The sequence below is a fragment of the Quercus lobata genome, chromosome 5, assembly GCF_001633185.2.
Source record: "Quercus lobata isolate SW786 chromosome 5, ValleyOak3.0 Primary Assembly, whole genome shotgun sequence".
Lineage (NCBI taxonomy): Eukaryota > Viridiplantae > Streptophyta > Magnoliopsida > Fagales > Fagaceae > Quercus > Quercus lobata.
In genome coordinates, this window is record NC_044908.1 from 12,346,977 (window position 1) to 12,361,753 (window position 14,777).

The 14,777-nt window shown below is 30.9% G+C and overlaps 1 protein-coding gene across 1 annotated transcript; it reads right to left on the reverse strand.

The window, feature by feature from the left end:
* Nucleotides 1-3,378: 3,378 nt before the first annotated feature.
* Nucleotides 3,379-12,644, reverse strand: LOC115993068 (protein ACCELERATED CELL DEATH 6-like). Its single transcript, XM_031117349.1, has 4 exons — nucleotides 12,404-12,644; nucleotides 7,352-8,087; nucleotides 6,732-7,264; nucleotides 3,379-4,415 (listed from the first exon to the last, which is right to left on the reverse strand). Exons 2-4 carry the CDS (start codon nucleotides 8,055-8,057, stop codon nucleotides 3,813-3,815), a joined length of 1,842 nt encoding a protein of 613 aa, XP_030973209.1. The 5' UTR covers nucleotides 8,058-8,087; nucleotides 12,404-12,644; the 3' UTR covers nucleotides 3,379-3,812.
* Nucleotides 12,645-14,777: the final 2,133 nt, after the last annotated feature.

The window sequence follows — 14,777 nt, forward strand, 5'->3', positions numbered from 1 at the left end:
TGTGACAAATGGAGTGCACTGTTGGCACATTAAATGCTAACGTGGCCAATAAAATAATATTAAAAATGTCACATCAGCATTAAATAATGATTAAAAAAGACACATAAGCATCCACATCAACTTTGGATTTTGAAAATTAATTGATCTATTTTAACAAAAAAAAAATGAAAAAAAAAAAACAAAATTAGAACCTAAAATACATGAATTTAGATCTGCCGTCCTCTTCATCAAAAAGACAGAAGAGCACAAACCCAAAAAAAATCATACAAACCCAGAAAATCAAACATAAGAACACAAGAAAATCAAACCCAGAAAAATCATAAATGAATATTGTACAAACAAAATCAATTCATTTATGTATATATACATAAACCAAATTATCCAAAAAAAAATCAATCCACATATACCAACACAAACCCAACTCAACCATACCAACACAAAGCAAAATTAAAATTAAAATAAGAACACAAACCCAGATAAAATATAAGAACACAAACTCAGATTTTCTAGGATTTTCTTACCCTTTCTTGTCAACCAAACACAAACACAAACTAATCTCCAACAAGAACACCAAAACATCTAAAAACTAGCAATCAACGATCAACAAACCCACCCCACGACCCACTCCAACAACAAACCCACCCTTCGACCCACCATCGGACCCAACTGACCACTGCTTCACAACCATTGACCAACACCACCGATTTTTGTTTCACAACTAACACCACACCGATCTCAACCTTTCTCTAAACCTAGATCAAAACTATGGAAGGTTGTGGAGAAGGGAGGAAACAAGGAGGGGCAAGCAGAAAGGGGAATCGGGGAGGGAGAGACACCGGTCTGAGACAAAGAGACCCACCGAGAGAGAAAGACGTCGATCTGAGCCACACAAAGAGAGCAAAGCACCGATCTGAGTGAGGAGCTTGAGGCATTTGGGTTTAGGTTTGGGTTTGGGTTTGAGCAAAATCAAGAGATAAAGGCAATGGGTCAGTTAGAGAAAGAAAAAAAAAGCACCACAACTAGTTGTGGCGATGGCGATGGCGATGAGCAAGGAGGTAGAGCTTGAAGCTTTTGGCCATGAACATGTTTTGGAAGAGAGAGATCTCTGTTTTTCGGAAGAGAGAGAGAGGAAGCTTTGAGTTTTGGAAGAGAGAGGAGGCTTGGAGAATGTTTTAGAAGGGTTGGGGGAACCGATTTTTGATAAGGAAGTTTTGGGTTGAAGTTTTTTCTGGGTTTGTGTTCATGTGATTGAATATTTTGGTTTTGTGTTCTTTCTTGTTCATGTTTAAGATGAGGCCGGATCTGAATTCATGTGTATTTTAGGTTCTAATTTTGTTTTTTTTTTTTCATTTTTTATTTTGTTAAAATAGATAAATTAATTTTCAAAATCAAAAGTTGATGGGATGCTTATGTGTCTTTTTTAATCATTATTTTATGCTGATGTGGCATTTTTAATATTATTTTATTGGCCACATCAGCATTTAATGTGTCAATAGTGTATTCCGTTTGCCACATCAACAATTTCTGTTAAGTGAGTAACGGTAAGGACCAAAATGGAATGCGTTAATTGATTTAGAGACTAAAAATAGTGAAATGAAAATGTAGGGACCAAAATGGAAGAGATGCAAAATGTAGGGACTAAAAGTGCATTTACGTCTAATAATTATGGTACTTATTGTCTTATTGATAGGTATTTATTATGATTATATTTGTATATGAAACTATTGATTCTATAATCAAAAGAAAATACTTTCTCAATATATATATAATCAAAAGAAAATATAATGTGATAAAATTCTAAAATTTGATTTAATTAAATATAGGAAGTTTTTAACAATTCTTTATAAAAACTAAATTAAATTAAATTATATATTAGAATTATGACATAGAATATTGTGAGGTCTCATGTGCTTATATGGTGAAATTTTCATAAGGCCGACAAAAAGTTAAATGTCTTCGGTTATATATATATATATATATATATATATATATATATATCTTATTTGATGACAAAATATATTAACAGTTAAGCTAACTAAAATTCACCATATCTTTATCTATATATCAATTTTTTTCCCAAGAAACCAAAAAATACCAAAATTACCCTTGGTTAATTTTAAAATTCCTAAAAGTGCCCTTGAGAATCATCAATCAAGCATTAAACCCAGCACAAGCCTCCCAAAACTATAATTTTGCCTTGATTGCCCTAAAATTATAGATATCACACAAAATTTACAACTTTACCCCAAAATTACTAATTTCATCTCAAAAGTACAATTTTGCCCTTGAAATCACATATTTGCTCCAAAATATTCAAAATTAAAATTATTCCCCTCAATTTTGCAAATAGATCACAGACAACCCCATGCTATAATAAAAGCAATATCATTCCAAACATATCATGCGTGAACCACAATGTCACATGAATGTGAACATTGTTCTTAATTTGTTCAATGTCTTTTACTTTTTCAAGATATCAGATAAAGAAGGGACAATTGTGGCTACCTCATCTTACTCTTCTTATTGTTAAAATGTAAAAAGATGACAAAACCCTAATTTCAATTGGAAAACAAATTGGGGTCATGAAAACCTTTCAAACATCTCAAATAGCAAAAAATGGTTAAACTAGGATAAAATCGACAGTTTTGTAGCAAAATGTGAGGTTTGACCAACTCTAACAAGAAAATCCAACATTCTGATCTAATCAATTAATTTTCACACAAACAAAAAAAAATGTTTAAATTCCCTTTAAATGGTTGGTTGATCACAAAGATCATATTTAAATCGAACAAAATAAGCACAAAAATCCATAAAACAGATGAAAAATTGGTTGTATGGAAAGTTTAACTTAAATTTGACTAATTATGAAAATTTTAACCTAATTTGTAGATAGGTTATTTGCCATAATGTAATCTCACGACAATCTTGCAAAGCAATGATCACACAATCCCACAAAGCAATGACAATACTGCAAGATGTACACTGTTTATGCTCCTTTTCTCAAAAACTAATTTGTAACTAGGTTATTTGCCATAATGTAATCTCACAATGACTCTATTGTGACAATTATATGCACAAGTGAGTGTCTAGATAGTAATAGTAGATAAATAATAGTTAGAGATGGAGAAGGAAGTAGAAGAAGACTTGGAGGAGTAGGGAAACTTTCAAATAGTGTCAAGTGCAGTTTGTGCCTAATGGGAAAATTGGATATTTTGGAAAATTTTGGGTAGTGCTTGATATTAGCCTAAACATTAGGGGTGGTTGAGAGAGAGAGAGAGATAGATTAATTGAATCTCAAATAGGATCTCTTATAATTTCTTACTAGAAATAGAAAAAATATAATAAAAACTTTAGAGGACAATTAATCTCACAAATGAATAAGAAAAACACATGCACCATAAACTCCACTAAGAAACCATAATAACTTATAAGAGTGTTGTATGTCGTATAACTTACCCCACTCTCATTTACATGTTATCATAAAGATACCTTCTACTATAGGAAATGGTGCTTGGTAAAGTCCAAACATCTAAAATATTACAATCCATAGGATATGATGCTTGTTAATGTCCAAACATCTTATTACAATCACAACCCTTCCATATTTGAGAAGTCCCAGAAGCTTTTATTATTTGAGAAGTGGCTTGAGATTGATCACAATATATATGAACGACCATTATGTATATTTGAAATGAGCTAGTCCTCCCTTATGCGGCCTTCCTCCTGCAAATCTTCTCTCTCTGGCTGAGACTCTTGCTTTGCTATCATCTACTTGTTCCCAACGTTGGGCGAATAAAAGCATCAGTAGAACATTATGTTAAAGGGACTCGTTCCCAAATTCGGACCCAAAAAAGCTTGTATGGAACGAGATAGTGACAAATGAAATATAAGATACGATTGGAAGTCCTAAATTTTGGGAACATCAAGGAAGTGAAAATGAAGCTGAAAGTGAGAAGGTAGTAGATTCCCCCAGCCAAAAGAGAATACGAAATCCAAGGAATATTACTCAGGGCTATGTATACAACGGCCATGAATGCCATGGACATCGCGAAAATAGCTACTATCAGTACAATTAAAGCGAAATTAATGGCGAACTTTTCCCTGTCACTGGCTACTAATGCCCATATGAGGACGAAAGCCCCTGTCATGGAGAAATACATAGCTATGGAATCACAGATAATGAAAACCTGGAAAGCCAATCTATGTACCGCATCAGAGCGGTTGAGACGACCCGGAACAGTTAAGGCAGCAGAAAAGGTCACGGTGGCCACTAGCACTGCTATCACCAAAATTACGTTGATCAGGTTCTGAATTTGCTCCAATTTTGGTGGTTCTCTTTCTTGTTTCAAGCTAATCTTCTTTCCCTTTTCACTGTAGGGTGTGTCAGCTGAACTTAAGATCCAAAGTGTTAAGTCCTGCATGAAATTTTGAAATTTTGAAATCCAAGTCCTTGGCACTAATAACAAAATTTTTTTTTTTAATTAATTTATTTATAAATAAATATAGTCAAGAGACACAATTTTTCTTATAAACTTTTTTCCATAGCTACTAGGGTGTTAAATTTTTAATGATAGGCAATAAAGTGGTCTTAATGGTGAATCTATATGATAATGAGAATCAATAATAAGTGGCAACAATTTAACTTAAAAAAAAAAAAAAAAACATGAAAAAGCTCATGGTTTTAAAAACTATACTAGTCAACAATTTTACTCCTAAACTTTTTACACAACTACTAGTGTGTTAGATTGTTAATGATAGACAATAAAGTGGTCTTAATGGTGAACCCATATGAGAATCAATAATAAGTGACAAATTTAACAATTTTTTTAACAAATAAACTTAAAAAAAAAAAAACATGAAAATTTATGATTTTAACAATTGTACTAGTCAAAGAACTGAAAAAGAGAGTAGTTATCATTTTTCTGGTCTAACTAAAGTTGAAACAATAGGTGAACCAGTGATATCATAAGCAATTTAATTGATAATTTTAAAATTTTAAAATATATTTAATAAATATATGATAACTCATAATATTTATTAAATAATATCCAAAATATATAAATAATTTTAAGCAAATTTTGATGCTTTATAATATTAAGAATGTAGAAAATAAGATAAAATATTATTTTGGTCCTTAAAATTTACTAAAAGTTTATTTGTCGTCCTTAAACTTAAAAAAATATATATATATTTTTTTTTTTATCCTTAAATTTTGCAAAAAGTTTTTTTTTTTTTTTTACCCACAAAAATAGGAATAAAAAAGAACTTTTTTTTTCAATATTTTAAAGATTAAAAAAAAAAAAAGTTCAAAGTCAAAAAGTGATATATTTTTCCAATAATTTAAACGACAAAAATAGAAATAAAAAAGAACTTTTTTTTTTTCAATATTTTAAAGATTAAAAAAAAAAAGTTCAAAGTCAAAAAGTGATATATTTTCCAATAATTTAAAGACGAAATATGAACTTTTTAATAGTTTAGGTATGGAAAATAAACTTTTCAAAGTTTAGAAACAAAAACACACTTTTGGTAAAGTATAAGAATTAAAATAGTATTTTACTCTATAAAATAAAAGTATAAACAAACAAATTAACATTACAAAAGAAATAATTCTTATGACAAGTTTCATGAATGAAAATGTACATTCCATGATTGTTGTCGTAGTAAGGAGAGATTTTAGTGAATCTTTGAGCCTTAGCCAAAGGGTTTAACATCTAAAATTTCAGTATTTGAGACAAAGGATTGAGTAGTAATTTCTGAATATTAAACAATTTTTCTCTTAAAATATGCGTCAATGAAAACTTGTCAAAAACTCAAGTTTGGAAGGGAAATCTTCAATGCGATGAAGGTATTTTAAAACCTTCAAATGAATTAGGAACCACCAAGAAATCCATGAAAAAAAAAAAAAAAAGTTTACGGTTGAAGAGGAAGAAGCTTGTGATGCACATGAAAGACTCCGTTTTGTCGGAGGCGTGCTGAAATGGCAACAAAGAGTGCTTTGTATGCTGCTTGGGCAAAGATAACATTGAGAATGCGAAGACAACATAATGGTAGAAATTTCTCTAAATGCATGTGAGACATAAAAGGTGTCTTCAAAGCAGGATGCTGTAGATGTGGCCACAAGGAAGCTTGTAATTGAAACTGCGACTGTGCATTAATGTGTGAGCGATGATAAACCGGTGATTATGAAAGGACATGAATGCATATCTAAACAGATTAAATATAGATGGATCCCCATGGATTTAGACCTTGTGTGTGGGCTATAATGTTAATAACAATATGACTGGATCTGCCAGGGATGTGCAACTGTGGTCTTAAAAGGATTTTAGGGTGCTGCTAAGGAAAAGAAAGCATCCAAGAAACACTTGAATACAAAAAAAAATTTCACAACTTGAGGAGATTACTAAAGACCACATATTTGTGATTTTGATACCATGTTAAAATGGAATGAAAATAAAATAAAATGGTGTAAAGAGAGAGTGAGAGAGAGTTGAAAAAATAAAATTAACTTGGTTTGGAATGATAGTCCATGTCCACAAAAGAAAGCCCGAATGACTACATATTTTCTATTTTAAAGTTTATTATATATATATATATATATATAACCAAACCACATTAAGAATAATATGGTAACCCTAAAACTACGTATTTCATGATACAACAAAACCACTATGACCATGGTGCTAATATATTCTAATTAACATGATGCAATTACCACTAATTAGAGTACATACCTGCGTAGCTTTCAAATCGTTTCGATTACTTGAAGCAATATCAATAGCAGTCAGGCCTTCCTTGTTTCTGCGTTTTAAATCAACTCTCTTATCCCACGTGAGAGTACATATGACTTTAGAACGAAGCTTCTGTGACGCCAAATGCAAAGCTGTGTTTCCTTTCTCGTCTACTGCGTTTATAAGCTCCTCAAGTTTTGAGTCACCCAGTATGGCTTTTACCACATCGTTTTTTCCATTCTCAGCAGCAACATGAAGAATATTCTGGCTCTTTTTGTTGAGTAATTCTGTTGGATAAAGCCACTGTTGTTGAAGAAACTCTTTGACTACCTTTGTATGGCCTCTTTTGCATGCAGCATGAATAGGAAAGTCACCATTTTTACTCCTTTCAAAGGCATGTTGTTTAAATTTTGTTAACAGGAATCGAACGCCATCTATGTAACCTTTGGATGCTGCATAATGCAATGGCATCTTCCCCTTTTCATCTCTTATGTGGAATAGATGTTCATTCTTCTTGAATATTTTTTCCAACATATCTAAGTTCAAAAACCAATTATTTTAAAAAATGAATAAAATTAAAAAGTACTTAAAATAGAATGGTAGGAAGTTGGGGCTAATAGTACCTCGTCTTTTCATGAAGATGGCAGCATGAACAGGTGACTCTTTCCGAGGCCTTTCAATCAGCCCGCCATTTTTATATGGAGCTTTTAACAGATGTTCAAGAATTTCTATATTTCCAGTTTCAATGGCTAGACATAATGGAGATTCACCTCCGTCATTCAAATAGTATGACACTTTTTTATTTTGCGAAAATAAACATTGCACAGCATCAACACACTGAGCTATGACAGCTTCATGCAGGGCAGTGTTTCCAACGTTGTTCTTCATTTCTAATAACTGTTCACGGTCATTAACATTAGCATCAATGAGGACTTCCATTACGTCGATAAATTTGCTATCTTTGGTTGCCACATCCAACTTTCTAGCTTTGACTGCGACGTGAAGTGCAGTATCACCTAAAACATTTCTCCTGGTAAGAAGGAAGGGGAAGTGATCAACGATGAGCTTAGCTATCTTTATGCTTCCAAAACTTGCTGCCTTGTGAAGCACTGAATTCCCTGATGCACTCACTTGTTCAACTTGTTCCAAGTTAAAAATGAAACCGCCAACGTCATCATTTTCTATAGCTTTATATAATTTAACAGCCATCAATCTATGTGTGCCATGGTCCTCCATCCCTTGAAATGTTTCCTTTAATTTCTCTAACTTCTCGATGTCTAATTCTTGCAACTGGTCAACATTGCTTTCTATGGGTATCACTAGATCCATCAGCCTCACGAAGGTTTGACCAAGAAATTACTGCAAATAAACAGAGAATAACAAGATTTTGGTTTATAAATTCTAATCCCTAGTCACTAAGATAGCATTCCAAAAGCACGGTCACATTGCTGCCTTCCTTAGTTTTCTTGGTGGTCAGTTGCTCATCCTTCTAGCCCTAAGAGTAAAACTAACTTCAAATGTTAAGAGTCTTGTTACTCCAAGAAGAGAATTAGGTTTGAATTACCCACCACATTTGTTTAAGCACGAAGGAAAAAACAAACAAATAAACCAAAACAAGAGTTTAAGAAGCAGCCGTTAACTTTTCCGTATAATTAAATACTCATATTTCATTACGACGCAAATCTGACCTATAGCATGAATTGCCTCCCTAATTTAGAAAGGGAGACCAAGCCAATTTTGAATGAAAATCGAATGTCCATCACCGTGTCTAGACTGACCGGCCTCTCTCTAATTCTTTAGGAATCAATATCTTGAGAGAAGTTAAGAGTTTAAGCATCTCTCAATAAATTTTCCTTTAATGAATCATATACATTCTGAGTCTAATAATTAAATTTGAATGTAAATATATGCAATACACTAACTCAATTTTGGTTTGCTTCATATTCTCTCATATTGTGACTTCTCTTACGGTATATGTTCGGTTGGTAAGAATTTTAATGCTTGAGAATTTAAAACTCCTACGAATTTTACTCATGACATGTTTAAATTTTTTAGAAATTAGACATTAGGGTTTGGTAGGTCCTAAGAAACAAGTTTTCAAGATTTTGAGAGTGTCATTGCGCACTCTTGGCATGATAGTCACTTTGACAATGGACAAAATTCAAGTTTTTAGGAGAGACCTTTTTACACATATATATATTTAGATCTGGTATAATAGAATTCTATCCTAGAGCAAAAAAAAAAGGATTTTGAGAATTAAATATAAGTTTAATAGGGAGAATATATCCCGCATGACGATCATGGAAAATAATACATAACAAGGAATGTTAACTAGTTTGAGAATAATGTGTTATAATCTGTATCTATCTATCTATCTATCTATATATATATATATATATATAATAGTAAAGTCAAAGCTAAGAGAATATTCAATTACACTTTAAATTGGATTTCAATTGTTGTCTAATTTAGTGCTAAGTATCTTATCTATGTTTTTTTAATTTAAGTTTTAGGTAAGTTAATATTATGCAAAAGACGAAGAGTCTAATATAAATAAACTATAAAATATTCAATAAAAAAAGAGAGAGTAAACTCATGTATATATTTTAAAAAAGAAATTAAAGAGAGAGAGAGAGAGAGAGAGACTCATATATGACTTAAAAATTGTGTAATTCTTACACAAAGTATAATTTGGACTCCTATTTGTATGTGTGTAATTGTGATTGTTTTTAATTGCATCGTGCATATGTACGAGTTATACACTAGTATATATTTAAAGCTTTTGAGAGAAAATTCAATTAGATTCTAAATTAAATTTCAATTGAGGTCCAATTTTACGCTTCATGTCCAATTAAAGAATTTTAATTTTTTTTCTAAGCTAAATTCATTGGAAAAACGTAAGAGTCCAATACTAAATGAATCAAATAAAAAACCAATCATACACTTAATCAAATCATTTTTTTTTTCATACATAACAATGATCTAAACTAACCCAACTTAAGGTTGATCTTGGGAGAATGTGGCATTTTATGGACTATGTAATATGCTAGAAGCACTATGTGCGCAACTGAAATGTTTCATTTTAGTACCCAAAAAATGATAAATATTTGTTATTGACTAAATCGTAAGTATATGCAAGTTAATTAGGATCAAAACACCTCTTTAAAATTGTATGATAGAACATTTAAAATAAGTGCTAACAAAAAATTACATGAAATTATCATGGTTTAAGTTAAATATAAGCTACAATAAAAAGAGTTGTAAAATAAATAAATAAATCCTAAAAATATTAAAATACTATACCTAAACATATGATCTACAATTTTTATTTTTTTGAGGTAAAGGAAGGATCTACAAATCATAGTGTACATAGAATTGCAGCCACACATAGTGCGGGCTACATGCTACTTATGATTAAGTGCAATATTGGAAAGTTTAAAATAGCAATAAAGCTAGGATCACAGCAAAACTTCATATCAATTTTACACCTCCGCCCAATTTGCCCACCTTGGCTTCTAAAAATCCCTCTCTCTACTCTATTTATATATATATATATATATATATATATATAAGTTGGATAAAATTTAACTGCAATACATTATATTGGCTTCAAACACTCAATTGCATTGATTTTAACTATTCTTGACAAAGATAACATTATTTATATTTTATTGCCTATGCAATTAGATGTTTGAATTTAATTTAGAAACCTAATGTATTGCACCTAAGGTACTATACATTTATACCTAAGTTTTATATTACAAAATTTAACTAATGGCTCTCCCTTGACTTAAAAAAAATGAACAGTTTTTTTTCAACCCATTATGTGGTGATTGATTAGAGCATCATCATATATTAAATCGCATGACTTATTAAATTATTTAAACAAGTTGTATGACTAAATAATAGGTCATGTGGCAAAAAGTATGTGTGAATGCTCATTTGAATGGTCACATTATGGGTTGAAATAATTTTTCTCTAATTAAACTAGTTTGGAGGTAAATCTTGTGCCAAAAAAATGTATACTACATTTATGTAAATAATAATTAATGAATCGTTTTTTTATCTAATTACTTTGTAAGCAATGCACACATGCACACACGTTCACTTGAGTAATTGAAACCAATGTGAATAATAATAATAATTCATTTATATGAATACTAAGCGATATTTTAATCAAAGAGAATCCTAAGAAGAAATAGCATATTTGTTATTTTATGTTTATTTGTTAGGGGTCGTTTACTCGTAAATAATCCATTTTTTATTATTTTTTTCTAAATTCAAAATTCGAAGATTCCCAAATGATTTTTAATAGCTAGATGATAAATCCCATAGCTCATGTGAATTCTGATATTTTAATTGATATATACTCATAAAATTATCCAATTGTAACATTTTGAATTCTACTCTATGAAACAATATCAAACTTGGGAGTTTATTATGTAACTATCTTTATATTTTATTAATTAAACACAAATTTCTTAGAAAACCTTCCTTTTCATAAATGACAAAGACACCAAAGCTCCCTAACTCCTAATTACAAAAATACAATTGTCCTTTTATTCAGAAATAAAAACATAGTATCCTAGTTTAATTCTCCAAAAGCAGAATAAAAAAAGAGGGATTTTGTTTTCAAAAAAGAAAAATAAATCTGTAAGGGAGAAACCAAAATCACAAAGTTCCTTGCTTCCCAACCAGCATTGAAGGGATGAGACTTGTACACATGACAAGACGAGAAACTTTTCAAACCACTTTTTAGAATGAAAGATCCCCCCCAAAGGAGAAGAAGAGTTTTTTTTGACAGATGACTTGATGAGAATTATTGGTGAAAGACCCATGAAATTTAAGGTTGAGAGAGAGGAAATTGGTATTGTTCAATACGGTTTTAGAGAAGTAATAGCTAGTAGCTTGATACCTCTATTGGATAACCACAAAAAGAGAGTTTTTTTCCCCCCTTTTATCCAATCTTATCATTTTTAACAAATCAAACCTTCTGATCATACTATTTTTGTTTTGACGATTTTTTTTTTTTTTTTTGAAAATAAGTCATTTTTCAAAAAGACATTTTTTATAGAAAATTGTCTTATTTTCGTGTGTTTGGTAGTAACCTTAAAAATGAGCTAGAAAGTGTTTTTTGTATTTGGTACACGTAGAAAATTAGTAACTTTTTGTATAAACTAAAACATGATAGGGTAACTATGAGAATTAATCATATTCTTTTCCAGAAAATAAAGGCAGGAAAAATTCTTTTGAAAATAACCCATGATTTAATTAGTGTTTTCTAATGACCAAACGTTAGTTCTTCTTTTACCCATATTTTCTGATATTACCAAAAATTGAAAAACTTGGAAACTATATTTAAAATAAGGTTTTCAGACGAAATAAATAGATACATAGAGTTAAATTGCTATTTTTATAAATTTTAGGATTTAATTTTATACTTTTGAAAATGGCCTAAATATTGTTTTCATCAAAAAAGTTTGCATGAATCTGGCTTTTCATCCTTTGATTTTAAAAAGTTCATTTTTTGTGTATGAACTTTTAAAATTTTTTAATGGTTTAGGGAACAAAAAAGAAAAAAAAAATCTTTATATAATAGTTCGTCGATGAAAAACAAACCTTTTAAATTGAAAATTGATGAATTTAACACCTAAGGCTTTGAAAAAAATGCTTACCAGAAGGAATCCAGCTCTTGTCAAATGGTACTTCAGACGTTTTCTTTTTTGGGCTCAGAAATTAAATCTTCAAAACTTAGATCAACATTGTAGAATGCCCGAAGAACTTGACTCCTGAAATCTGCATTGACCTTGCTTTCCTAAAACCATCGATGAACACCCTTTAAAAAAAATGTGAGGATTGTGATTGACGGCAAGAGAGCACAGGATGAGACATTTAAATAGAGTGGATAGAGAAAAGGTTTTAAATTGTGAATCTAAATAGTCGACGAAGTTGGTACAACTTGTACAACTTTATTCACTCACACTTGCACATATGGCTACTCCACCTTCTCCTCCCCACTATTTACCAGAAAGAATTAAGTACTTCTATTTTATTCCCCTTACCAAAATAGAAGAGAGAGAGAGAAAATTAAGTACTTCCAAAACACATAGAACACCAGAACAACTTTAACCGTATTATTGGTGTTATTTTTGTAGCATTTACAGCAAAAGGTAGCAGGGAGTCTTTGTGGTACAAGGACAAGTTCTTCTTTCTTGTCCTTTCTTAGCAGAAGACAAAAAGACGGTGTAAAAGAGGAAGAAAAATGCTATAACTATCATAAAGTTTATCACAAAATGTTGACAACCTAATAGATGAAATATTTAAATTACTTTGATTAGTGACATTATTTATGTGAGAGGAGAGAGTGGTATGTTATTAATAATTATACATGGGAGTACTCTATTGTTCATGTGATATGAGGAAGTAGCATGCTTTACTCAGGAGTATCTAATAATTGTACTCCCTTCTCTCATATAAAAGTAGGTATGTAAGAGAAAGATACTTTGGTAGGTCCAGCTCTTTCATAATCCGGCAACTCCTTCCTACCAACCTGAACCCCATCCTCAATATTCAGACCACTTTCAGCTTGTCTCGCCAATGTAGCATCATGATATTCTCTCCCACTCGCAACATCCACACTATCATAGCCGCCACCACCACCGCCACTGGTGCCAAAGTTCTTAGACTGAAAGCCACTCTCCCTTTCAGGTGACCTAATTGCCTCAACATCACCCTGATAAGGGGCCGGTTGCTTCGATCGCCATCTACCCGAAGACACCTTATCAAGTGCACTAGCATGAGCAAACTTCGAAATGGCATTTTGTTCAGCCAATGCAGCTTGCTGCACCAGCTCATTAACCCCCATTGCCTCTTTCCTAGGGCTCTAATTTTTTAGAAATTAGACATCAGGGTTTGGTAGGTCCTAAGAAACAAGTTTTCAAGACTTTGAGAGTGTCACTGCGCACTCTTGGCATGATGGTCACTTTGGCAAGGGACAGAGTTTAAGTTTTTAGGAGAGAGCTTTTTACACATATATATTTAGATTGGGTAAATTAGAATTCTATCCTAGAGCAAAAAAATAAAAAGATTTTGAGAATTAAATATAGGTTCAATAGGGAGAAAATAACCCGCATGACGATCATGGTAAATAATACCTAATAAGGAATGTTAACTAGCTTTAGAATAATTTGATAATATATATATATATATATATATATATATATATAGGGTTTGGTTCAAGTTATACCTAATGTAACTTTAAGCAATGTTACACCACTCAATATTTTTTAATTAAATGTGAATTTTGACAAATTTACAACTATATCACATTATCTTTGTATATTTTCCATGTTTGCAAAATTTCAAGGTGATTAAAGATCAATAGTCATGTCACCAATCAATTGTCTAAATTCAAGTTTTTGTACTTTAAAATAATGTATAAAAGATGAGTTTATAAATCGAATGGTAAATTACATCCGATTGGCATCAAAATTTACATACATGTTAAAAACATATCAAATATGTAATTCAACAGTTGGATTTTCAAAATATGAATTCAATAACAAGTTATTAAGTGATGTAACATTACTTAAAGATTAGAATCCAAATTGAATTTTAATCGGAGTCCATTGTGCACTATGTGTCCTATCTAATTTTTAATTTTTGTGCCAAGTGAATTATCGAATGTAAAAATCAAAGAGTCCAAATTTAATTAGATTATAAATTAGATTTTAATTAATGTCTAATTTTAGGCCATGTGTCCATTTAATTTTTTAATTTTTGTTGCAATTGAATTATTAGGTGCAAAAACCGAATAGTCTAAAATCTAAATCCAATTAAATTCTAAATCATATATATATATATATATATATAATTTGAATCGTATCTGATTACACACTAGTCTATATATATATATATATATATTAAAAGTCAAAGTTTAGAGAAAATCCAATTAGTTTTCAATTGGATTCTCAATTTTGCACCACATGTCTCATTTAATTTTTAATTTTTATGTCAAGTGAATTATTGAGTATAAAAATCAAAGAGTCT